The 26,595-nt window shown below is 38.2% G+C and overlaps 1 protein-coding gene and 1 long non-coding RNA gene across 9 annotated transcripts in view; one reads left to right on the forward strand and one right to left on the reverse strand.

Annotated features, from left to right (window-relative positions):
• Nucleotides 1-26,595, reverse strand: part of LOC147843375 (uncharacterized) — a 704,457-nt gene that overhangs the window by 9,622 nt on the left and 668,240 nt on the right. The window lies entirely within an intron of this gene.
• On the forward strand, nucleotides 342-25,241 carry mpp4b (MAGUK p55 scaffold protein 4b). 8 transcript variants are annotated; one of them, XR_015493266.1, is made up of 24 exons: nucleotides 342-2,097; nucleotides 2,285-2,392; nucleotides 5,609-5,821; nucleotides 8,461-8,526; nucleotides 8,711-8,832; nucleotides 8,907-8,984; nucleotides 10,151-10,234; nucleotides 10,432-10,563; nucleotides 12,491-12,572; nucleotides 12,692-12,777; nucleotides 13,281-13,352; nucleotides 14,203-14,399; nucleotides 14,710-14,768; nucleotides 14,875-14,892; nucleotides 16,095-16,136; nucleotides 16,236-16,260; nucleotides 16,458-16,472; nucleotides 17,494-17,535; nucleotides 19,460-19,639; nucleotides 21,554-21,634; nucleotides 21,726-21,819; nucleotides 22,244-22,352; nucleotides 23,420-23,554; nucleotides 24,795-25,238. XR_015493266.1 is itself a non-coding variant. In XM_087256779.1 (22 exons), exons 1-22 carry the CDS (start codon nucleotides 7,490-7,492, stop codon nucleotides 24,984-24,986), a joined length of 1,995 nt encoding a protein of 664 aa, XP_087112905.1. In that variant the 5' UTR covers nucleotides 7,389-7,489; the 3' UTR covers nucleotides 24,987-25,241. The 8 variants fall into 8 exon arrangements, 2 of the variants coding, with proteins under 2 accessions (XP_087112905.1, XP_087112906.1); XR_015493267.1 differs by having other exon boundaries at nucleotides 8,400-8,526; nucleotides 24,795-25,237; XR_015493269.1 differs by lacking the exon at nucleotides 16,458-16,472 and having other exon boundaries at nucleotides 392-1,947; nucleotides 2,042-2,097.

Consider the following 26,595-nt stretch of genomic DNA (forward strand, 5'->3'; position numbering starts at 1 on the left):
CTTTTTTAAAACTGTTCCTTTATTACAGCAAACATTACCAGCTTTTCATTAACTTTTTGGGCCCAATCATACACCTGGCGCAATAATGCGCTAGACGTGTATGATGGGATTTGTTGCTATTTTTAGACCAATGCAAGTGTAATTTTCACGTTTTGCGCCATGCTGTTTAAATAGCAAATCCATTTGAGCCTCTTTGTGGACTCATGGGTGTGCTGGTCTGAAAAGGAGGTGTTTTAAAGGGTCATGACACCCCCCACTAGAGATGCGCGGATTGTGGTTACAGCCGCGGAATCCGCGGATCGGGCGGATGACGTGACGAAAAATAATATTGTAATTAAATTCGGGCGGGTGGTGGGCGGTTGTACTGTTTTTGTACACATAGCTGGCGCACCAACGAAAAAGCCTAGGACTGACTTCACAGAATGAGAGGAGGAATCAGATACACTAATTCTGGATGAAGTACAGAAGTCTTCCTCTACAAACTTCCGTATAGACGGATCAGCAGAGGAAAATCTACTTTCCTTTTGGGAGAAACAAGGCAGTCATTCCCACGTCTACAGCACCTTGCCAAGAGAATTCTATGCATTCCAGCAACAAGTGCTGCGAGCGAGCGCTCCTTCAGTGCAGCAGGGCGCATTAGAGGCCAGGCGCTCTCGTCTGAATGTTGAAATAATGTGTCAATGCGTTTTCTAGGTTACAATAATAATAAAAAAAAAAGTACAGTACAGTGCGTTTCATTTAGGCTATTTATTTATTTTTGTCCCTGTGCGCCAATTGGAGACGGAGTTCACTGCTGATATTCTGAGAGCTTTATAGGGTGCTTCTCATTTCTTATTTGTGTATCCTCGTTTCCTTTCCTTGCTTTCTTTCCTCGTCTTTCCACCCCTATAGGATGCGAGGGAAGGACGCAAGGAAAAGACTCAAGGACCGACCGAGGAATCGAATCAAGTGAAAAGACACGTCCTCGTATTGTTTAGCGTCACTTCAAAGCGTCAATTAATGCTGGATTTGACTTGCACGTTTGGATTAACTGCATGTCATTAAAGTCATTCTCTTTTTTCTAATAATCAATAAAGAAGCATTCATTTAATAATAAAAAGAAATAAGCCATTCAAATAAAGAGCTTAGTCAGCAGATGACGGGCGGGTGCGGTTTTAAAATTTGGTCAAAAATGTTAGTGCGGATGGATGGCGGACGGATGATGAGTTTTGTGATGCGGTTGCGGATGAAATAATAGCCCATCCGCGCATCTATACCCCCCACTTACGGTTTAGGTCTACCTCAGAATTTTTTCATAAGATGCATCATAATGGGCGTGGAGATCCGTGAGCAAAGGGCAGGAGTGGGCGTGGCCAGCAGGGGAGAAGGAGGGGAGTGAACAGTTGTTGTCAGTTAGCTCAAAATGAGACACAAACCGTAAGAATTCGCATGATTTTATAGTTTACAAAGCTAAAATGCAAAGAAATTAAAAAGGGTTGTTCTTCAGAAACAAATTACTTGGCAAAAAAGTTGACTTGTAAATTATTTGGTTAGCTGTTTTTAATCGATGTACAGTAAAATGCATTGTTAATAATGGCCTGACTCCACTCCACTCCTGAGCCATTAGTTTACTTAATTTGTTTTAAGTGAGTAAACGTTTTGCTTTTAAACGATTAGTTGACTTTATTTAAATAAATAGAAGTACCCATTATCTCAAAATTATTAAATATTAACTATTTGCATAATTAAATCAACTTCACTGTTCCAAGTTACAACGGGTTTACTTTTTGAGGCAACAGGTTTAATCACTTTAGTAAAGAATAAGAAAAGTATCTAAGTAATATTGAGCCATTAAGGGGGCATTAACATTTTCAACCCATCCATTTAACTTTGCGTAGAAAAAAAGCCTGACAAAACTGTGGTTGTAGCTTCTAGTTTGACCATTGATGTAAACAAGCAACAGAAATGGTAAGTGTTTTTTTCTCTCTTAAAAAAAAAAAACATGCTATTTTGTGCCTGTTTATATGGTTCATTGCATTTTAATATTTATGTTTCTTTACAGTCTTGTCAGATCAGTGAATCTGTAGCGCATCTTTGAATGATTGCCTGGCCTTTAAGGTTAGTATCAACATCTGTTCATTCTTTGCACTTATTTTCTGGCAGTAGAGAGAGAGCCGAGATCAAGTAACATCATGCAAATTGAAAACAATCAGCTATTTTTCTCAATCAGCTAATGGCTGTATGTGTGTTTTTTAAGCATGATGCTCTTTACTTTATTGAAGAAAATAAATTGTATGTCCCCCAGGGATGATCCTTGTAGTCCTTTCACTGAGTTGCAGACTGGAACCCATATGTCAGATAAAAGTCAAATATTGACAGATGAAGGCAGTGTCTGTTTTGAGGAACTCAACAGGTAACTTGACCTCATTTATGTTCATCTTGATTTCTCATTGTTTGTGCGCTTCATTTTGAGTGAGTAAAAGTGAACTGTGGTACTATTAGGGGGCTTTCACACACTGTAGTTATAGGAACAAATTATCCTGGTTGCAATTACACCTGGACTAGGAAATCTGAAGTGATGTAGACCATCTGAGAGAAATTAAGTACTGGATTCAACAAAATCAACAACGTTCCTCTGTTTTGATTGTGTGTTTCGGGATAATAACAGATGCATTCAATTGAAACGGCAAAAGGAAGATTTACTGTATATCACCTTTGGCATATTTCTGTGCTACACATCACTGGGGTTGAGAGAAGAACACAGGGCTACGTGAAGCAAATACGGAAGCAACTGAAACTGTAATTTATGGAAAATTTTGCTAGTCCTGGCTCCATAATAGAGCAGATTTCTATTGAAATGGCCGGCTGTACAGCATAAAAAGTGTTTACAGCCTGGTACAAAGAAAGATTTTGGTGCATATAGCTAATAATACCCTTCATGACAACTGTGAGGTGGTGAATTTTTTATAACTCCTCCGTTTCCTTTGTATTAGGTTTTATTAAGTCTGCATAATTAAGGGCGTGGCCGCTTGAGTGACAGCTAGGTCTCGCTGGTCGCCATCACTTCACCTCAGCTGATTCCGGCTGATTAGCTGATAAAACTCTGCATATACATATTTTTGGTTTTGTTTTAAACACGTGACTTTCATTTCTCAGGTGAGGGAAATTATATACTTAAATGCCCTCTATTTGTTTAAGATCATTTATCATTTATATTTTTCTTTAGAGTTGTAATGCACTTCAGAATCTGACAGATTGATTAGCTGTAGGCTCTAGAACAGTCATCTGAAGCATTGTCACACAGTTTCATGCCTGGATTTTATCATGTTTACTAACACAGACTATATTTGAAGTATTTGGAAGTAATTTGAAGAAGGAAAAGCCTAAGCAAAAAGCTAGCAGGCATCTTTAGCTCCGCTCACGCTCCACCTCTTTACCCTTATTTGGTTACCCCTGTTGGAGTGATAACGTGCAAACAAAATGGCGATGGTTGGTCAAGCCCACTTGTAGCCTCATTTCCGTTCTTCAGAAACTTATGGGTGACGTCACGGATACTACGTCAATATCTTTTTGGGCGTACTCACACTATGCTATCCGAACCGTGCCCAGGCCCGTTTCCCGGATCGTTTGAGAAGTGTGAGTGGTCTGAATCGGGTTCAGGCACGGTTAACTTGGCCGGCCCTGGCCCGATTGGAAGAGGTGTGCTAGAGTGCGGTTCACTTGGGCTTTGACGCGGTACGCTTGTGTGTGAGTGCCAAACGCACCAGGACCTGAAACTGAAAGCGAGATGTGACTTTTACGGGACTGTTTTATATTGATTAATTAGATATTCTTACTGTTCAATGAACACAAACTGTCGTAGATTATTAAAGACGCAAACCCCTCACTGCACGACAGCTGCACCTTCAGCAAACCTCCTAATACCTGCAGCACGAGAACTTTATGATTGTTAATGAGCGTCAAAAGTTGCTGATCTGTTCGGCGAAATATTTGACTGAATGTTACTGCATATCAAACGACTAAACCGATACAACTAAAGAAATCTCCACTGTAATGAGCGAAAGTCATCATCGATGACTTAAGTGTGCCCAGGCCTGAATGTAATGTGAGTGCAGGCCGTCGGGGAAGACGGGAGGGGGGACAAGCGTGCTTTGGCCCGGTTTAAGGCAACTGTGCATAGTGTGAGTATGCCCTTACAGTCTATGGTAAATACATAATTAACTTTATGAATCTTGTAGCACTTAAAACTGCTGTGATAGTGTTTGGTTTTGACTCATTCACACACATACACAGTCAATTTAGCTTACCCAATTCACCTATAGCACATGTCTTTGGACTTGTGGGGGAAACCGGAGCACTCGGAGGAAACCCATGCAAACACAGGGAGAACATGCAAACTCCAAACAGAAACAGGGCTCGATCCAGCGACCTTCTTGCTGTGAGGCGATTGTGCTACACACTGCGCCTCTGTCCTGCCATATTTCTGTTAATAATGCATTCAATTTATGTTTGTTAACCAAACTTATTGTAGACTCTCGAAGCACTTGCAAAATCTGACATGTTGCATAAGAGTGCTGTCGCCTCACAGCAAGAAGGTCGCTGGTTCGAACCTCGGCTTAGCTCGGCTCGGTTGGCATTTCTGTGTGGAGTTTGCATGTTCTCCCTGCGTTCGCGTGGGTCCGTGCTCCGGTTTTCCCCACAGTCCAAAGACATGCGGTACAGGTGAATTAGGTAGGCTAAATTGTCCCGTAGTGTATGAGTGTGTGTATGAATGAGTGTGTGTTTCCCAGAGATGGGTTACGGCTGGAAGGGCATCCGCTGCGTAAAAACGTGCTGGATAAGTTTACCCAGATTATTAAAGGGACTTAGCCAAAAAGAAAATGAATGAATTAATGAATGTTGCATAAGACAATCCTTTGGCTCTACTATAATATGTAAGAGTGGTCCAACATTTACTCACCAAACAAAGGTGAGTAAATGTTGGCTCAATTTTATACACTCTGTGAGGTCCCAATTAGTATTTAAAACGGACAAATCTCTGAAATGAATAGAGAAGACTCCATCAATGACTTGGTTTTATTTGTACAGAATGTGATCCAAACATTAGTCGTTAGTAGACAAAAAAATATAAAAATAGACAATACTGGACCCTAATGACGCAAAATAAATTCCAGTCTGCCATTACAAGTTTATTTTTGAAGTGTTTAATGTTCTGCGCAATGTGATGCGAATCAAAAAACGAGTGGGAGTCATTCGCTTATCTGTTTTAATCATGAGGATTACACCCCTTGTATGTGTGAGTATGTGATGCTGCAGAGTGTTCTTAGTGTGGGATCATCAGCCGGTAAATATGTGTGAGTGGGTCAACGAGAAAGAGAGAGGGGTTCTGTATCTCATGCAGTGGATGGAAATGATTAAATCTTAATAAAACTGTGTACAATAGTGGGATTGTATCACGTATTGTGCGATGTGTGTGATTATATTCTGCATTGAAATAAACCAATAGCTTTCTGATTTACGAAATTATATAAAACTACACAGATTTACACATCCTGACTCACTTTTGAGTCTCTACCTTCCTAATTTCCTCCCTCACGTTCCTACACTCTCTCTCTCTCTCTCCCCCCAGTTGACTCATTTGCTTGCAAGGGATTAAGCAGGATAGAGAGGGATTACGCTTCTTTTTCCAAGAGGACTTCTCCGTGCTCTCTTATGGAATACTATTCACTTCATTCCCCTGTTTGTACCATTATATTTGAGTATGTTAAAGCTGGCCATCATCATGAACAGAACCCCTTCGGAAGCTCTTCAAGGCTGGGATCTAAACTGAAGTAATAGGAAGGTAAGTGAACAGGATTTGCCGCCTAAGTCCCTCTGCCTCAATGTGGGTTTGTGGTTCTTGCCTCCTGGGCTTATCTACGAGGAAGCTCCTTGCCCGACAAATGTAGTAGGCTGTTTATTCAATGTAATCATTAAATCCTTACTTGCGTGCGTTGCTGGGATGCTCTGGTTGGAGTGTTACGTGTAGATTTTGTGTGTATCCTGCAGTCAACAATCAGATTTGGCTATGCAAATGAACTCATTGCTGAAACACTGAGGTAAACCTAGTTTTAAAAGGACTGAAACTCTCAGAGAGTGTAGTATTTGAAAGTACAGATGTGCTGGGTTTTGTCTCACATTCATTTACAAACTCTGAAAATGGGAGATTTCAAAAGAGCTGCAAACTAATATCCAGTGCCTTGCCGTTATTATAACAAATCCTGTTGAGAAATCCACTTATTCTGTCTGATTCTTTGGTTATTGTTTATGTAGCAGGTGTTATTCTAAGCCACTTAGGGTGCACGTATTACCAGGACAGCCCCTTTGGAGTAACCTGTCATTAAGTGTTTGACTCAAGGTCAAGACTGTGGCAAGGACATTTGTAGACCACCTCTATTCAGGGATTTGTGGATTTCCAGTCTGAAAGCTCAGAACTTGGTCTTTAATCAGTTAAATGTCTTTATTTTACAAAGTTGTCATATTGTTGACACTTTTATCTAAATTAATGTACACTAACATTAAGGACAGTCCCAATACAGTGAACTAAGGTTTACTGCCCCAAACAAGGGCACACTGTTCTTTGTACGAATTCAACTGTTGGTTACAAAGCTACAACATCATAAACTATCAAAATTAGTTGTTTGTATAGGATACAAAGGGATAATTTTCCCAAAAATTGAAAATGTACTCGCCCTATAGTGGTTCCAATCAGGGCCGGAGTGGGATTTCTTTTCAGCCCTGGAGTTTCAAGCCTTAGATTGGCCCACTTCAGTTCACGACTGACTATATTAAAATAACGTCAGTACCAATTCAGTACTTCAGTGAAGATTGATTTGACCAGTTAACACAATGTAATGTTTAACAGTATCAAAATCTATTTTCGGCAAGAACTAGCGCTCATAAATATCCAAACCTTGAAATTAAAAAATATAAAATAAATACAAATATATAAGCTATATGTAGAAAATAAAGATTAAAATTAAATGTATTGAATTTTCAAGGACACAGCTGTTTTAAAACTTCAAATATTTTTCTTAAATATGAGAACATTAAAGGGTAGCTAAATCTCCAACACTATTCTTTAAAACATCGCAATGTCCTTTTCTGCCATATCTGAATATATATTCTGCGCAAGATTATTTACAGTTATCCAGTCCTTAAACACAAATAATGAATAAAACAAGTATTGCGCTGTTTTTAACTACAGTATTACTTTCTAATGATGTTATTTTTTCCCCCTTTTTAGCTTTCTGATCAAGTTAAGTCAGATTTGTTAATGCAGTATTCTTATTTCATTAAATGTCTCAGGGCATTTTTCATTGAGCATTAATTATTCAAATTCTTATATTCACTAAATACCAATCCTACCTGCCCATTTCAGTGTGTTGGGCTCATGACTGGTGCTTTGTAACATTACGGGGCCTGGTTCTTCGCTGTTAGCAGAAAGCTAGACTAGAGGCTGCTGCTGCTAATGAGCTATGGTACAAGAAAACGTTTGGTACATAAACTGTGGTTTGCAGACATCGTTGTTTTGCACTGCTCCTAACTAGTTTAACGTTAACTTACCGGCCGTTTCATCGTCTTCATGTGTTGTACCCTCGCTGAGGCTGGTTTTAACGAAAAATGTCCTCAGCTTTTTTTAATTATGGCCATTTCTGCGCTTTTTATTATAATTTTTTCATCTCTTGCGCATCTCTTAACAAACGATTTTGCTAATGAGCAAGGTGCCGCTGTTGGGTAGTCGAATAATAAGTACGTCATCATTAACCAGCAGGCGGGTTTCAGCTAATGGGGCTGCGAGAAAAGAAAAAAAAAGTGTGCAGCTGCTGTAAAAAAAAAATTAATAAAAGGTAGAGGCTATGGTAAAATAATGAATAAATAAATAAATAAAAAAAGTCCGACTGCTGAGAGTGCAGGCAGCTAGGGACCAGCCCACCAGGAATTCTTCCGGTTCTGCCAATTAGCCAATACAGGCCTGGTTCCAATCCTTTATGAGTCTCTTTTTCTGTTGAACACAATATATATTTTGAAGAAGGCTAAAAACTGGATCATTGACAAATACTATGAAAGTGATTAACGGTTTTCAACAGAAGAAAAAAATAGTGAAGTTTGCAAGAATTGAAGTGTGAGAAAATTATGAAAGAATTTCCCCTTTGATTGCAAATTAAACCAATATTACGTTACATATTACCCAGAGTTAGGGTGCATTTACTACTACAAAAAGGTTCTATCTTTCTCAAAAGCAATGTAAGGTTAAGTAGATGGTAGAGACTGGTTCTGTGGTTTAGGTTTACTAGCTCGAGTTATTTACAATTCACTTATTTACAACAGGCAACAACTATTCAGTGGTTGTACTTGAGTTCATGTGCTTTTTCCAACAGCTCTACATGACAAGGTTCAGTGCATTTTTCTTTTTATTCCCTGATCCTAAAAACTGTCCAGGATTGCTAATGAAACCAGACATGGAGACTGATCCTGGGTCAGCTCCACTGGAGGTGGGAGACAAAGGTAGGAAGCTAAACATTGTTACTTAAATCTGATGGCAGCCAACTTATCTATTCAGTTTGCCTAGCTGATTAGAAACATGTTAATATTAATACTATTAAGGCTGTTTAAGAAGCCAAACAGCATGACACATAACTGAAACGTACTGAGTGTCCAGTCCTAGATGTTTTTGCTTTGTATGTTTCAGGTCTGACACAGATCTTGGCACATGTGATTGCTGAGGTGAGAGGCTCTATTAATAAAGATATAAATGGAGCTGAACTATTGTATGGTCTTCTCAACGCCCCCTGGTTGCAGTCACTACTAAAGGTAGAGTCCATCCAACATATATTATTTGTAATTAGTACAAATTGAGAGCTCATTGTCTGCTTTTTTCTCTGCAGGTGTATGAATGTCTACAGAGGCATCTAAGGGGTCCAGCCAGGCCATATGTCTCATATTCATCTGGACTCTCTCTACAGGTTAGCTTTAAAGTTTATTGGCATAATTGTTGTTCCACTCATAACGTTTGCATCTACTCTGTCAAAGCCAAAAGCGTATAGAGCTGTTTCCTCTGCTAGCTGTTATTGTCCATTTTCACATCTTGCCAGTCTATACCAGGGATCACCAAACTTGTTCTTGGAGGTCCGGTGTCCGGCAGGTTTTAGCTCCAATGCTAATCAAACACACCTGAACAAGCTAATCAAGGTCTTAGTAGGTATACTTGAAACACCCTGGCAGGTGTGTTGAGGCAAATTGGAGTTAAACCCTGCAGGGCACCGGACCTCCAGGAACGAGATTGGTGACCCCTGGTCTATACTGCCCTTTCTCAAAAAAATGTCAAAAACCTCCCAGTGTCTTAAATGTCTTAAAGTAAGTGAGGACTTTTTAAATAGTACCATTTAGAGTTGTAATTTTGAAGTGTGTGTAAAGTGAGTATTGTCAAATATGGTTACCTGTACTTGGAATTCACACGAGTGAAAGCACACACAGTGACCGTAAACCCAGAGCAGTGAGCAACTATTACTTCCAGTGCCCAGGGAGCAATTAGATCAAGGGCACCTCAACTGGGTATCGAAGGTAAAGAGAGGGTGGGTGGTTCATTCACTCCCCTGCTGGGAATTGAACCTCCAACCCTTAAAAACAAGTTCAAATTCCTAACCATTAGGCCAACTGCCCCCTAGTTGAATGAGAGGATGGTCTTCAGAGTTCATTCATTCATTTTCTACCACTTTTCTGGGGCCGAGTCAAGGGGGTAGCAGTCTTAAAGAGAACTATCCTAATTTTCCCTAATTAAACACATGTAAACCAGATAATCAAGATTTTCAGAAACATTCTGTGCATCGAAATTGCATCCAAAAAGTTTAAAAGCAAATGTAATTACTCAGTCTGCTAATTTGGATGCAGCATCCCACTCAAGTGTGTTGTTGCTAAACTCTGTAGGATGCTGGCACTCCCAGAGCAGAATTGGAAACCTACAAAATCTTCATATATTTTTTTTATTCTGCAAGACAACTAATTCTTGAGGGCCAGAGTTTTTCCATCCCTATTTTAGAGGGTCTGCTGAAAGTCATGACTTTAGGTATTGTGGTCTTGACGACAAATTTTATAGCAATATGAGTTCTGAAGTTCTTGTTTTCTGTTCTAGATTCTGTCTGACCTTCTGGCAGTCCCAAACCCCTCAAATGAAGCTAGAGAACTATATGACCTCCTTGGTCAGCCACACCTACAGGTGAGCATTCATTCAAAGGATTGAAATATATGTGTTTTTCTTCAAACAGTTTACAGAGGCAAGTTTTTTCCTCTTTTGTTGGCCATTAGTCTATTTATAAGTAAGTTTGGTAATGATTCAGGCCAATCTTTATGGACACTTGAAGTATTTGATTGGTTGTGAATAGAAATATAATGTAAACCATGTGTTTTTTTCAGGCTCTGCTGTCGGCTCATGACACGGTAAGCCTAAGGGACTATGAACCAGATCTGCCACCATTGCCTAACGACTTGCCTGAGGATGAGGAAGCCATGAGGATTGTTTGCTTGGTCAAAAACAATCAGCCTCTGGTGAGCATGACCAGAAGAAGGGAGTGGCAGGCAAATCCAAGGCTTGCTTTTACTGACCTTTGCTTTATTTCAATGTACATTGTTGGAGTCTGCCTTTCAGATCAGCATGACAACAGGGTACAGCAATAAATACTGTTAGTGGTATAAAGTCTTGTTCTTAATACGAATTTTAGCAATAACTTCTTTCCTTCTATTATTTATGGTTTTTATTTCTTATCTCACTGATAGCTGTTCTTATCAGGTGTTCTGGTTGGTAACTAACACTCTGAGCTGTGTGTTGTCATGGATAGACCGGAGCTGGTAAAGAGGTTCAAAACCGCTCGGAGATTTTAAGACAGGCAACCCACTGTGGATTATTCTCAGCCAGAGGGCGGCTGGCCGGAAGCTTACATGCCATGTTTAAAGGTCCACGAGTTGGTGGTTCCACATCCATCAACACTCCCTCCTCCCCAAGGATTGTTTCTCCTGCCAGGCCAAGCCACAGCAATGCTTGTAACACTTGCCACCAGAGCAGTGCATTATGGAGACCTAGCCTCAGTAGCTCCACCCCTTGTGTCTGTAGTTCAGTTGTGATTGGTAAGGTCCAAACTTGTGGATTTGTAGACTTCCATTATTACATTCATCACTTGAATGGTTTTGTTGATTTATTTTCTTTAATCTTCCTGTTTCCATCCCTTTAACCGTTCATGTCTCTTTCGTTCTCTGAAGGCAATTTAATTGAGGATTTAAACAGCGGGGAAGAGAGTGATGTTGGTAACTCTTTGCCACATACATTCTCTACTCCAGCCCCATGGGTATCCTCGTCATCCTGCTGCTATCGCCCCCCTCCAGTAACTTGCAGAACTGCTCCCCCTAGTCCAATGCACTGTCATGAGTTAAGAGAGACCATCGCTTGCTCCCAAAGAAGGCTGGAGAGGATGGAAACCGGAAGTCTGGATGAACTGCGAAGTACATTGCGGCAGGCCGCCAGCTGCATGGAGCGCAGTTCTGAAAACGTCCACCTGCTTAGTGAGAGGATGACCACTGCTACTGAACGCATATCTGAGAGCGTGCAGGAGAATACCCATGCTTTGGCGATGCTATCGCATGTAGTAGAGAAGCTCCAGGAGCTAGTCTCCTCAAGCAACCCAACATCAGTATCAGCTCATTGTTCTGGGGCTCCAAGCACTATTGTTGACCAGATGGACAAAAGATCGCTAAGTGTCCCCACCAGTCCAGCTAATGCCTCTTCCTCTCGCTTTTCTCATTGCCCTACCTGCTCCTCTTCTTCATCGACTTCCTCATCTGCCATCAGTCTGCTAGAACAGCCGGTGCTAGCTAAAGGGGGATCATTTAATCCCAGTGCAAAGTCATCGCCATCTTCTCAAAGGAGACGTGTTGATGTACAGCACTCAATGACCAATGGCTCCTTACCGTCCAGCCCTGCCCAGAGCCACAAAGTGAACAGCAAAGCATTCAGATGTTTCTTTAGCCAGAAGAAGAAAAACAAGAAAAAGAATTGAAGCCGCTTCCACGTTTTGGATGGTTACGAACATCCTTTCAGATTCTTGCTGGCTCAAGCATGCAGGTTTTCAGATGTTTAATATGCATATATGCATTTCATATGACACCACCAGTCCTCACTGTCACCATTTGCACATCAGTGCTCATCCAACCTTTTTGGAAGTCATGTGTTTTTCTTTTTCATGGGTCATTCTCATTGGTTTTTATATCTTTATTGTCTCCATGACTCCGTCCCTTCTCATATCATTTCTCTTCTTGATTATTTCATTCTTCATTTGAATTCCTTCTCTTCATATAAGGATGTTGTTCATTTTGTGTTTGGGTCACGTGCATGCCACTTCCATCAGATAAACTCCAGTTTTGTACTTGATACATAACGAATAAGGTATATATTTTGACTGATATCTTGTTTTTTTAAATACAGGGAGCGACAATCAGGAGAGATGATGTTACAGGGGAAATCTATATTGCTCGAGTTATACATGGAGGACTGGCGGACCGCAGTGGTGAGGCTTTACTGGTTTTACTCTCCGTTTTTTCTTATACACATGCTGACACATCATAGTCTCTAAGTCAACATTACCTCTCAGAGTCCTGTTTGTTGTCCTTGTGCTTCTTGTTGAAGGTCTCTTGCATGCTGGAGACAGGCTGGTGGAGGTGAACGGTCAACCTGTGTTTGGACTAGAACCAGAGCAGATCATACAGATTCTGGTTAGTATACTTAGTAGTATACTTTTGCAGCATATCCAGAAGTCATAATAGGAATGCCTGAGGAAATTTAGTGAGTGAGTAATCAGTTAAATGTTACTGAAACATCTCATGTGACATACGAGCTAGTACAAGGGTGTCCAAACTCGGTCTAGGAGGGCCAGTGTCCTGCAGATTTTAGCTCCAACTTGCTTCAACACACCTGCAAGGATGTTTCTAGAAAGGCTAGTAAGAGCTTGATTAGCTAGTCCAGTTGGGTCTGATTGGGGTTGGAACTAAACTTTGCAGGACTCCGGCCCTTCGGGACTGAGTTTGGACATGCCTGAGCTAGTAAAAACATGTGATGATGTGCTGGTTGAGTACTGGTGTCCCATTTTAGGAGAATATTGTCATCCCTACCTCTTCACGCTCTCTTTCAATAATAAAACAAAAACAGTCTACAAAAAATTGATCAAGAAAGTGATAAATCATCAGTATTCATGAAGTTTTGTGTCTACTTCCTACAGGCCCACTCACATGGAACTATAATGTTTAAGGTGGTTCCCATCACTGACAGGCCAGTCAACAACCAAACCATGGTGAGCTATCAAACCTCAGCACTGATAAGTTTTTAGCATAAATAGCTAGGAATACCTAGATGAGCTATTTCTTCTGTATTTGATCAGTAAAATGACATGGTATCAATCATGCTTGCAGTTCTCTGAATTAAATAGGCAAGCCGACTCACCAGGAATTTCCAAAAAAGTAGGAGTAAACTAGGTCATGCTTATAAAAGTGATTTAGGATGCAGCTGTTTGAGTATTCAGCTGGAATTGAGCAGCAAAACAGCTTTTTGATATTTTATTCAAGCACATTCAACACAGCAACCAGTGCAACAGCGACACCTAGGGGTCAGGAGTGTAACTGATACTTTTACTTACTTTATAGGGTAAACCATCTACTATCCTGATAAAGATTTATGTCATCATATAGTACCATGTATAAATAAAAAATATAGAACACTTTTCAAACACTGACAATACAGGTCCAACATAAAAATGAAAAAAAATCGCTAAATAAACTGCAAAATGAACTTTATATAAACATCTTTATATATATGTACAATATTGCAACTCACAATACTATTGTTTATGTTTTTGTGTGCATCTTTTGTCATCTTTTATCTTGTCTAATATTGCGCTTGCATAAATTATGAAAAGGTATGTAGTTTGTGACACCACAAAATATACGATAGAACATAATATGAAATGATAGACCATTTATTTTCTCTATGCTATATATATATATATATATATATATATATATATATATATATATATAGAGAGAGAGAGAGAGAGAGAGAGAGAGAGAGAGAGAGAGAGAGGTAAGTAGATATATGGTTAACATACTTAAAAGTCATCTGTGATGTCTTTGTTTTTTCTCCACAAGCTGTATGTGCGTGCGATGGTGGACTACAGTCCTCAAGCGGACCCTTCCATTCCATGCGCAGATGCCGGCATGGCGTTCAGAAAGGGCGATATCCTAGAGATCGTGGATCAGTCAGACAGTCTTTGGTGGCAAGCTGTAAAACTACCCAGCACCTCTGCGTGCGCCGGTCTCATTCCCTCCACCAGCTTGCTGAAAAGGTCAGTTCTCAGTAGTCAGGGGTTAAAGGTCACTGACAGAGTAGTTGCGTATTCGCATAGGCTATGATGTGATGAGATTTGGCAGCTTGAATATGATTTTGCGATTATGCTGATAATCACTGCTGTCCCCAGTCTTAAAGGCCAATTGTGATCTGTGTGTGTGTGTGTGTGTGTGTGTGTGTGTGTGTGTGTGTGTGTGTGTGTGTGTGTGTGTGTGTGTGTGTGTGTGTGTGTGTGTGTGTGTGTGTATGTCTGTGTGTGTGTGTGTGTGTGTGTGTGTGTGTGTGTGTGTGTATGTGTGTGTGTGTAGGAAGCAGAAAGAGTTCTGGTGGTCTCAGCCTTATCATCCTCACACTTGTGTCAAAAGCCGTGAGTAAATAGTGTACTTGATTTTTTTTTTAATATGTGCATTGTTCAGCATGTATTTTTTTATTCAGCTGTTGCTGTTTATCTTTTGTTTGCATGCAACCTGCAGTGAGCACAGTAGATGAAGGTGAGCATTTCATTTGGGGAACAGTGTCATGCGCAGTTTGTCAGTCAAGCAGGCTCTGTAATCAGTAATAAGCCTTCAGCTCCTGCTTTCAGATGGAGCTGCATTTAATACAAAGAGTTATAGCTCACTGACATGCTATGCAGGATTGGGTTCATGATCTTAGATGATTTAATCTGGAGTTTATGAAATTGAAGAAAATCATTCTGCGATCCGCTTGTTATGTCGTGACGGACAAATACTGTTCCCCGATCCAAACCACTACTCATTTGAACTGAGAAAATATTCGTTCATGACCTTTTTTTTAGTCCTATCACACATTAAAGTGAATTTCATTTAAAATCATGATGTACACAAGAGTCTCTGGACTTGCTGCATCACAGACACCATTATTTTTACAATTTATAAAAAAATTATCACTTTCTGGCCATCGGATATTAAGCATGGTTATCTATATTGCGATCGTGATTTTTAAAAAGTATTACAGCGCTTTGTAAACATTTATTATTACCATTTGATGAGTCTCCCCATTCAGTTTGTTAGAGCGCTTGGACCAGGAAAGCGCTTCGCGTGACGTCACACTTAACAAGCAGAAAGTGACAGCTGTTTGAATAGATTCTCAGTGAACTACCACTCTGTTGCTGCTAAATCTGAAAGCACATGAAAATACAACATTTAATAATATGTCTTTACTTCAAATTCACTGGATAACTACAGTCGAGTGACTGAAATAAATCCTTCTGTGATTTGATTCTATAGTCATGTGGTGAGGTTGAATCAAAGAAAACAGTTAAAATTTGTGTTTATCCAACAAATGCTTTAGCTGTTTGAAGTTTCTGTGCGCAGGAGCGCCCTCTGGCCTTTGGAGGACATTTACTATTGATTTGTGTTTCTCAGACAAAATGTGAATGACCAACGCAGCTTTTGATTAATAGCGATTGTGATTTTATTTCAATTGATCATGCAGGACTAGAACTAAACCATTCAGTATTAGGGAAATAGATCGCCCAAAAAAAGAAAATTCTGTCATCCATTACTCACCTTTTACTTGTTTCAAACCTTTATTATTCCCAATTAGTTTAATTACCACAATAAGCTATGCCTTTGCAATTCTGGTTATTTGTTTTAATTAATAATTAGATAATGATGTGCCAAGATATCATAATATTCTGGTTAAGGCACAAAACTCTGTCTTCTTTCTACAGAAGATGACATGATTGCCATAGATGAAAAATGTGTAGAAGCAGGTATGTATTTCTTTTCTCATTTAAATGAGTATTGAAATCTCATCTATATAACGCTTGTTATAATATAATAATAAATGTGTCTTTGTTCAATGTTTACAGATGAGGAGGCTTTTGAATCTGGTAGGTAAGTCCTGAACATATCAGGAGCAAAAAAAAATGTACTAAATTCAGCTTTAACAGAATCTTTAGCTTCTGTGACGATGTCTAGTAACTAGATTTCAGAAGTTATTTGATCATGATTCATAATATTTATTTTAATACTTTAAACTGATTGTCTCCGATAACTTGTATTTCTGTATTTTTTTTTTTTTGATCCATCAGAAGAGCTAAAGGATGGTAAGTGTACACATATAACTCAAATCTGTGTTTCTAATTAATTGACTTTAATGCAGTGTTTGATCTAGCAGTTTGGGAGAATGAGTAAAGGTTAACCGTCTAAAGTTAAACCCAGCTATTTTGTAATTACAAAGAGTAAACCTGTAAGAGGGCGACATCATGGTCGCTTAGTGATTAGCACTGTCACCTTACAGCAAGAAGGTCACTGGTTCGAGTCCCGGTTGGGCCACTTGGGATTTCTATGTGGAGTTTAAATGTTCTCCCCATGTTGGCGTGGGTTTCCTTCAGGCGCTCTGGTTTCCCCCACAGTCCAAAGACATGTGCTATAGGTGAATTGGATGACCTAAATTGGCCGTAGTGTGTGTTTGTGTGTGTGTGTGTGTAAATGAGTGTTTATGGATGTTGTCCAGTACTGAGTTGTGGCAGGAAGGGCATCCGCTGTGTAAAACATATGCCAGAATAGTTAGTGGTACATTCCGCTGTGGCGAACCCTTAAACTGTAAATAAGGGACTAAGCAGAAGGAAAATGAATGAATGAAAACTGTAAGAGTTAAACTGTAATTATTTCTAGAGCCTGGAATAGTTTGGCTTTGGTTGTTGAGAAGATGCTATTTACCATCTTTATAAATCAGTACATGCACTTCCAAAGGAAGACTCGAGGTCAAACTGACGCCGTTGTTATTGTACACGTCATTGTGTTCACAAGTTCTACTGTATATAAACCTATAGACAGGCTCTATGAAAGGAGGAGGAGTTTAGAGAAACTGAATCCTCAAACCACCTGTTTCAGATCCTGTGAGAAAAGAGCTGAACCTGCAGTGTGTATAAGTAAAAATTTATTTTGACCATGGATAGATGTAGATGTTTTGGAGGATATATCCAGAACACAATTGGGACACTTTAAAATAGCCCATCTGTGGTCTTTAAATATTATTTTCAATTGCTTGTGCACATTTTATACTATTTTCTTCTTGCAGTTGTTGATGATTATTCTCTAATTGTGTCTTTTGTTTCGTTTCAGAGGAGAGTGAATTCAGCACCAACATTGAGGGGATTTATTTGAGTGAGTGACTCTCAGATCATTTCAAGATTTACTGATTTATGTTCACAGCATCAAGACTTAAAAAGAACAACTTGTCTGGTTCATCTCATAATAAAATGTTTAAATTCAGATGACAGGTTGAAAAAAATGTGGTGAAACAACAACCACATTACATATACTCTTACACTGAAAAAATAACTTTTAAGATGTATTTTAAAAAATCCTCGTAACAATTTGCACTTACAAATTTCAAGTAAATTTTACATTCTTATATCAAATACAATTAACTTCACAATATCATGTAAAATTGACTTAATATTTAATCTAACACTCCTTAATTAACGATGTAAAAGTTAATTGCTATCTTTAATTATGAGTCTATATTCATTCAAATTAATCAAATAATGTCAAGTTCATGTTTTAGCAAAAGGAACACTGCTTTTTTTATTTAAATAAATATTATTAGTTACAAATTAGTACATCTGGCATAACTTTTTTAATTAAAACACACATTTCCACTGACTTGGAATTTGTTATTTTTACTTTAGTTAAAGCAAATTGAACCCAAGAGCAAATTTACTATAAAAGTCCCTACTGATCTCAGAGTTAGCATTAGCATTAGCATAGCTATGGTTTTTTTAATGTGAAGCATCAAACAATAATGTTGAAAAAATGCCAAGATCCAAAGCAGGAGTGCTACTCTTCTTCTAACCGCAAAACTAAAAACACTGCCTCAAAACTCTTTCTTAATCTTCGAACTAATAATAATTAAACTCTAACTGGTCTTTCTCTTAAATCTGCACAACTAAGATTGCTTTTATTTTCAAAATGTTCTACTGTTAATTCAGTCCGATGCAAAGCATTTTGGGAACTACACATCCATCACGACACATCAATTAATAAAATTTACTTTATATTTTTTAAGTTTGCAACTATTTGAAAATATTTAAATATTACAAGTAAATTGATATTAATATTTAACTTCTTCCACTTGTTTCATTTATTACATGAAGTAAATGTGTAAATATTAATTATTACCTTTGAAAATTCTAGTTATTGACACTTAATATTACTAGTTAAAAATTATATTAGATTTTAAATTTATTAGATTTTACCACAGCAAAAAGTCAGCAAAAAGTTCTTTCTGTGTACAAATAAAGGTACAAATGGACATGATACCCTTTTAAAAATAAAGTTTTGTACTGTTTTTAATTAGTTCAGCCAAAATGAATTCATTTACTCACCCTTTGCAAACCTTTAAAAGTTTCTTTCTTCTGGTAAACACAAAAGAAGATATTTTGAAGAAAGTTGGATGCATGTAACCATTGACTTCCATAGTATTTGTTTTTTGTACTATGGAAGTTAATGGGAACAGATTTGTAGCTTTCTTCTAAATATCTTCTTTTGTGTTCAACAGAAGAAAGAAACTCATAAAGGTTTAGAACTACTCGAGCAGGGGTGGACAAACCTTTTTCCTGGAGAGCAACCCATATCAAACACACCTGCCTGTAATTATCAGATGGTGTTCAGGCCCTAATTAATTGGTTCAGGTGTGTTTGATATGGGTATCAACTGAAATTTGCTGGAAGGTGGCTCTCCAGGAACAGGGTTGCCCACCCCTGCACTAGAGGGTGAGTAAATACATTCATTTTTGGGTGAACTATCACTTTAAGTACTGATATGTACCTTTAATGTTGCTTTAACGCATAATATGGGCACTTTGGGTACGAATATGTACTTTTAAGTACAAAAGTGTTTCTTTTGAAAGGGTACTGCTCTGGTGACAGCATTTGTACATTTATTTTTGAGAGTATATATTACATGCATTCATTATACTAGATTAATAACAAAATACAATGCATTCCACTTACTGCTGTATCTCTTCCTGATTTATCAGCCTGTTTGCATGTTTGACTTTGTGTTCAATGTTTCCTTGTCATATTAGCTGGATTTCGTAGAAGTTTGCGTCTCTGTCGCCGGCGAAGGGGTCAGGCTTTCGGAACGTCTCAGTTCTGCTCCCTTCGCTGCCCCGCTAGCTGCTACAGTTCACTATCAAACCCTTATGAGGACGTGGTGCGATACCAACACCATCCAGAACACACACACCGCCTCATAGCACTGATAGGTGAGTGTGTCTGAAGAGCTCTTCATAGTTTTATTAGTGGGTATCTAAAGGGTTAGTTCACTTAAAAAATAATGTCATTATTCTAAGTATAACAATTCTGTCATATTCTTCACTTGTCAAAAACCTGTTTGAGCATAAAAGAAGTTATTTCGAAGCATGCTGGAAAAACATTAACCATTGACTCCATAGTATTTGTTTGGAAGTCAATGGCTAGTTTTGGGTGAACTGTTTCTGAGGACATCTAACCATAAAATTCTCCATTTAAACAGTAATATTGTAGTATATATATATATATATATATATATATATATATATATATATATATATATATATATATATATATATATATATATATATATATATTTAGTCAAGCCTGAAATTATTTATACCCCTGGAAAATTCTCACTTAAAGTTTTTGTTCAAATGTAAATAAAAACAGCGATGCGTCTTGTACATCGTCTTAATCATTTGATGCCACAAGCTTGGCATATCTGTCTTTTGGGAATTTTTACCCATTCCTCTTTGCAGTACCTCTCAAGCTTCAGGTTGGATGGGAAGCGACGGTTACAGCCATTTTCAAATCTCTCCAGAGATGTTCAATAGGATTTAGATCTGGGCCCTGACTGGGCCACTTAAAGACATTCACCCAGTTTTTGTGAAGCCACTCCATTAATATTTTGGCGGTGTGCTTTGGGTCATTGTCCTGCTGAAAGATGAACTGTTGCCCCAGTCTGAGGTCAAGAGCACTCTGAAGCAGGGTCTTATTCAGTATGTCTCTGTCTGTTGCTGCTTTCATTTTTCCCTCTATCCTGACTGATCTTCCAGTACCTGCTGCTGAAAAACATCCCCACAGCATGATGCTGCCACCACCATGCTTCACTGTAGGGATGGTATTAGACTGGTGATGAGCGGCACCTGGTTGTCTCCAAACATAACACCTGGCATTTACTCTAAAGGGTTCAAGTTTAGTCTCATCAGACCAGAGAATTTAGTTTCATATGGTCTGAGAGTCCTTCAGATGTCTTTTGCCAAATTCCAGGCAGGGAGTGGCTACTGTCTGGCCACTCTACCATACAGGCCAGATTGATGGATAGCTGCACAGATGGTTGTCGTTCTGTAAGGTTTTCTTTTCTCCACAGAAGAACACTGGAGCTCAGACAGAGTGACTATCAGGTTATTTATCACCTCCCTGACCAAGACCCTTCTCCTTGATCACTCAGCTTAGATAGCAAGCCAGCTCTAGGAAGAGTCCTAGTAGCTCCAAGCATTTTCCACTTTTGGATAATGGAGGCCACTGGCTCATTGAAACTTTCAGAGCAGAAGAAATGTTTCTGTAAGCTTCCCCAGCCTTGTGCCTCAAGACAATCCTGTCTCTGATGCCTACAGACAATTCCTTTGTCTTCATGCTTGGTTTGTGCTTTGACATGCACTGTCAACCCTGGGACCTTATATAGACAGGTGTATGCCTTTTCAAATCATGTAAAATAAATTTAAATAAATACATTTACAACAGTTAAAAAATATTAAAATACATTAAAAGTTAAAATAAAAAAGTTAAAATATATTGTCATTATAAGGTATTGTGTGAAGAATTTTGAGGAAATAAATTAATTTAATCCATTTTGGAATAAAAAAGTGAAGCGCTATGAATACTTTCCGGATGCACTGTATTGTTTGGTAAAAGCCTGTGTCATTTACGGTCAAACAAACTTGAATAAATATAACTTCAAGTCAGATTTGCCAGGTATATGATGAAATTCGGGCTCGTCGGCTCGACTGTACATATTTTTATATTCAAATAATCTTTTCACATCTTTTAAACACATTTTATGCAATACTAATGAGCAGTGATGTAAAGTTCATTCATCCCTTGCACATTTTGCTGTATATTTTGAGCCTGTGTTTTTCTGTCAGGTCCATCTGGTGTCGGTGTAAATGAGTTACGCAGGAAGCTGATTGAGATCAATCCAAAGGTCTACCAAGGACCCGTTCCTCGTAAGTTTCTCTTTGCGAATCTAACAATGCATTTTATTTCTGTTAAAAGTGTATGCATTTGTTGATTATAAAGTCTTCAATTTCCGCCCAGATACCACACGGCCACCTAAATGCCATGAGGAAGCTGGCAGAGAATATCATTTCGTCAGCCGAGAGCAGTTCGACAGCATGGTGTGCAATCACAGGTGCTGGAATACACATACCGTTGAAGTCAGAATTATCAGCCCTCCTGTGTTATTAGCCCCCAAATCTTTCTGTTTAATGGATTTTTTCAACACATTATTAAACAAAATAGTTTGTTCTTTAAACAATCAGAAAAAAATGTTTGCGATGGCTAATAATATTTACCCTAAAATGGTTTAATAAAAAATCTTACTGCTTTCAATTTATCCGAAATAAAGCAAATCAGATTTTCTCCAGAAGAAAAAATTATTTAGGAATTACTGTGAAAACTTCCTTGCTCTGTTAAACATCATTTTGGGAAATATTTGTCACAGGAGGGTGACAAATACAAACATTCAAATTCAATAAATATTTTAAGTTGTGCATAAACAGATATATAACAGCTTTGGGGTGATTATTTGACAGATTTGCTCTCTTTTTCCTCAGGTTTATTGAGTTCGGGGAGTTGAGAGGTCATCTCTATGGCATAAGTGTGGATGCAGTTAAAGATGTCTTGACAAGTGGGAAGATCTGTGTGATTGACATTGAGCCATATGTAAGTTTCCCCTTGGTATTTATTCATTTGTCGTTTTAATAGTGTTTGTTTTTGTAGATGTGTTGCTAACTTTTAGGCTTAGAAAAGTGAACTCTTCCTTTAATATTTGCCGCACGTTGAAGAGAAAATGTGTGTGTTTTTTAGTATTACTGATATACTGTTATGATTTGAATGAATATTTGTAGCTTTTATTGTAAATATTCCGTTTTCATTTTAGTTGTTTTGTTTTGTGCTATTAATAATTTTATTACTCTTTAGGTTTAATTTATTTTTTATTTGAAATTTGAGTACAGCATACTTTTAACGCAATTTTGTAACTTTTTAATTTAGTAGCTAATTCATTAGCGGCACATTTAAGTATGATTTTCTCATCCTTCAAATTTTGTTCACTTTGCTGATAATACTTATACAGTATTACATCTAGTTTCATTTCCCCATTAGATTGGCCTGCTATAAGAGCTTAAAGGGGATCAATTATGAAAAAATAACTTTTATAAGGGGTTTAAGCACAGTTGCGTGGCTACAGTCAGTGAACATAACCAGCTTTTAATGGTAAAATATATTAATTAATTATTTTTATAATGGCACTTTATAAAAACAGTCTGCAGAAACACTTTGATTGACATTCTCCCTTTGTACGTGTCATCAGAGGGGGAAAGCCCCGCCCATTAGTGACAATCTCTCCCTCATTAGCATATGATTTTAGCCTTAATTTTGAATCTGCCACTGTATTGATACACAGGCATTTTTTAGCTTCGCCCTCTTTTGAAAAGAGCACAATCTCATTTGAATTTAAAGGGCCATGAACCCCCAGCCCCCCCATTTTGTGTTTTTTACTAATTTTAGCAGTTTACTGTTCTTGTTTGTACTTTTTCTGTAACAGTGATGTCTTTTCGGTGAATTAATTAATGCAAAAAACTTTTTATTTGAAATGCATGTGCGGGCTACATCATTCACAATGTAATATGGAAGGAGATGGAGGCAGCAAGTCTTTAAATGAAAAGTCTGAAATTTGACTTTGTCAACCAGCACAATTGCCACTGAACTTACTTCTTTACTGTTTTCAGGCACTGGAGTCAGTGAGGACACCCGAGCTGAGGGCCTACGTCATCTTTATAAAGCCTCCTACTGTTGAGCAGATGAAGCGCACTCGGATGAATTCCAATATCATCACAAATTACTATACAAGCCGACCTTTTAGGGTAACTGTTCATTTTTACCTTTGTCTACTGATTAGCTGATGTTTATTAGTTATGTACTCGTAACTTTTTTTTTAAATACCAGTAATTGTGACATACTATTTTAATTTGATCTGATTTTGATTTCTTGCTTATTACATATAAATACTTATTTAATAGACACTAATAGTTGTTCATGATTTCCACTTAACGGTATGGTTCAGTACAGTTCAGTTCAGCATGGTTTACTGCTGGGCACAATCATTGTAGTACAGTGTCATGTTTTTACCTGTGTGTGTTCTTTAGATTAAATATTAAGACTGTCCTACCATACCACTCCATACCATATTTCCAGGGTGCCCGCAGGGTCTAAATATGTCCTAAATTTCAAAAACTAAATTTTAGGCCTTAAAAAGTCTAGAATTTGTGCATTGTAGGTCTTAAATCGTTTTAAACAGGTCTTTTAATGCCCTATTGTAATGTGAATAGGACGCTGACAACAGAATTGCAGATCCAAATGCAGGTTTATTAGGAAGAAGTCAGGCAAGCAACATTCAACACAGGGGCAATCAGGTACATACAGAGAATCCAGAGTCATAGTGAAAATAACAGGCGAGTGATCAGAAGGCAAGCAGCAGGCAGGAATAAACAATAAAACAAGGCAAGGGTCTAACAGGGCAGGGCAAGGCAAGGAAAACACATCATAATTCACATAATACAGCTAAACAAGACTCAGCAGTGAAGTGTGTGTAAGTGTGTGCTGTATAAATAGTTCTTGTAATCAGTCTGTAATGATCCTCCGGCTATGTGTGTTTGTGCAATCAGCGGAATCCGGAACAGGTGTATGTGAGCAGTGCATGACTGGATCTGTAGTCCATATAATTGCAGATTTGTAGTCCTATGGACTCTGCTTGTTTCCCAGCAATCTATAAGGATTAGATCACTGGTAATTGTGACACCTATGTGCCTGTAAAGCTACCCAATCAGGCCAAAACTCATCAATCCATCCAAAAAGATATTAAATCAAGTTACATTTATTACCTACATTTTTTAAGTGTATACATACAACAAGAGTTTGCTTGTTTTGACACATTATTGTACATATGTGGCTTAAAAAGTAACTAAATTAGATTTTTATGGTTTTGTCCTGTTTAAGTCTAAGAATTTCATTCATAGTGGTCTCGAAAATGTCTTAAATTTGACTTTGGGAAACCTGCAGAAACCCTGGTTTCTGTTGTTTTATAAGTTCTCTCTCTTGAGACAGGATGAAGATTTTCTGGAGATTGAGGACGCGGGACGCAAGATGGAGCAGCATTACTGTCAGTTCTTCGATCATGTGATTGTAAACGACGGGCTCCAGGCGGCGTGTGTGCAGCTGCTGACCGCAGTGAGAAGAGCTCAGGATGAGCCGCAGTGGGTACCGACCTCATGGATCAGACCAACTGACCAGTCCTAGCATAAACAGACACGACCAGAAAAGCTCAGGGATACTACATGACGACAGATGGACATCAATATGCAAAACAAACTGTTTTTTTTTTTATCTTTTATAGACGCGACAATGTGTGTTTTGTCTGTAGTAATGCTAGTCTTAATAGAAAGGTTCTGTTTGTCCATATTTTTTTCAGGTGTCAATCTTTTGTTTGGACATTGTGTTTGGCCTTGTGATAAATCAAATAATAAAACCTATCCTTTATTAAGCTGTCCAAAAGAGATTTGGTATTTTTTAACACTCTTAATCCGGTTTTAACTGTGGTTGATTTTGAGGATTTATAGGTTAATGAGAAGAACAGAACTAATGTCGCTTGAGTTTAGCGGCATTAATAGGGAACTGTATCATATCAAAACTCGTCACTTTAACATTAAATGGTTTTAAAAGCATAGACAATCTGAAATATAGCATAATTTACTTGGATCATAAAAAGATACTTTAAAAAAGTTGACAACCAAACAGCATTATACACTCACCGGCCACTTTATTAGGTACACCTTCCTAGTACTGGGTAGGACCTCCTTTTGCCTTCAGAACTGCCTTAATCCTTTATGGTGTAGATTCAACAAGGTACTGTAAATATTTCTCAAAGATTCCGGACCATATTGACATGATAGCATCACGCAGTTGCTGCAGGTTTGTTGGCTGCACATCCATGATGCAAATCTCTTATTCCACCACATCCCAAGGTGCTCTATTGGATTGAGATCTGGTGACTGTGGATGCCATTTGAGTACAGTGAACTCATTGTCATGTTCAAGAAAACAGTCTGAGATGATTCACGCTTTATGATATTATCAGTAGATGGGTACACTGTGATCATAAAGGGATGGACATGGTCAGCAACAATACTCAGGTGGGCTGTGGCGTTGACACGATGCTCAGTTGGTACTAATAGGCCCAAAGAGTAGCAAGAATATACCGCCCACATCATTACACCATCACCACCAGCCTAAACCGTTGATACAAGGCGGGATGGATCCATACTTTCATGTTGTTGACACCAAATTCTGACCCTACCATCCAAATGCTGCAGCAGAAATCGAGACTCATCAGTACAGGCAACGTTTATCTGATCATATTGACCATGTCTACTTGACAAAATGCATTGAGTTGCTGTCATGTAATTGGCTGATTAAAAATGTCCAATAACAAGCAGTTAGACGGGTGTACCTAATAAAGTGGCCGGTGAGTGTATGTTGCAAGTATAGTAACATATATTTCATTTCATGGGTGTATTATTGGTTTAAATACAAAACCAAGATATTTTGATGGATATTTTGTAAATTTTCATTTTTAAATGAACTATCCTTTTAAGTCTAACAAACTATTTAATTTTTTGTTTTAAATTATATTCTTGTGTGAAATTTTGATAACGCGTTATCAGTAATTTATAACCTTAATAAGTACAAATGAGTATTACCATGACTTTCCATTGCATTTATGGGACAGTAAGTTTCCAAACTCATCGATTAAGCATTAAAATGGTTTTGAAGGCAAAGACAGACTGAAATATATGATTATTTTCTGTGGAACATGAAAATATTAAATGTTTGAAACCAAAACAATTTAT

The sequence above is a fragment of the Danio rerio genome, chromosome 6 (genome assembly GCF_052040795.2).
Source record: "Danio rerio strain M-AB ecotype USA chromosome 6, GRCz13ab, whole genome shotgun sequence".
In the NCBI taxonomy this organism is placed as follows: Eukaryota; Metazoa; Chordata; class Actinopteri; order Cypriniformes; family Danionidae; genus Danio; species Danio rerio.

Coding starts and splice junctions, on each gene's coding strand:
- mpp4b (XM_087256779.1), top strand. CDS start 7,490: ATGAGCTATGGTACAAGAAAACGTTTG. Junction 8,985..10,150: donor CATCTGGACTCTCTCTACAG/GTTAGCTTTAAA, acceptor TTTCTGTTCTAG/ATTCTGTCTGACCTTCTGGC. Junction 17,536..19,459: donor CATTGAGGGGATTTATTTGA/GTGAGTGACTCT, acceptor TTGTCATATTAG/CTGGATTTCGTAGAAGTTTG.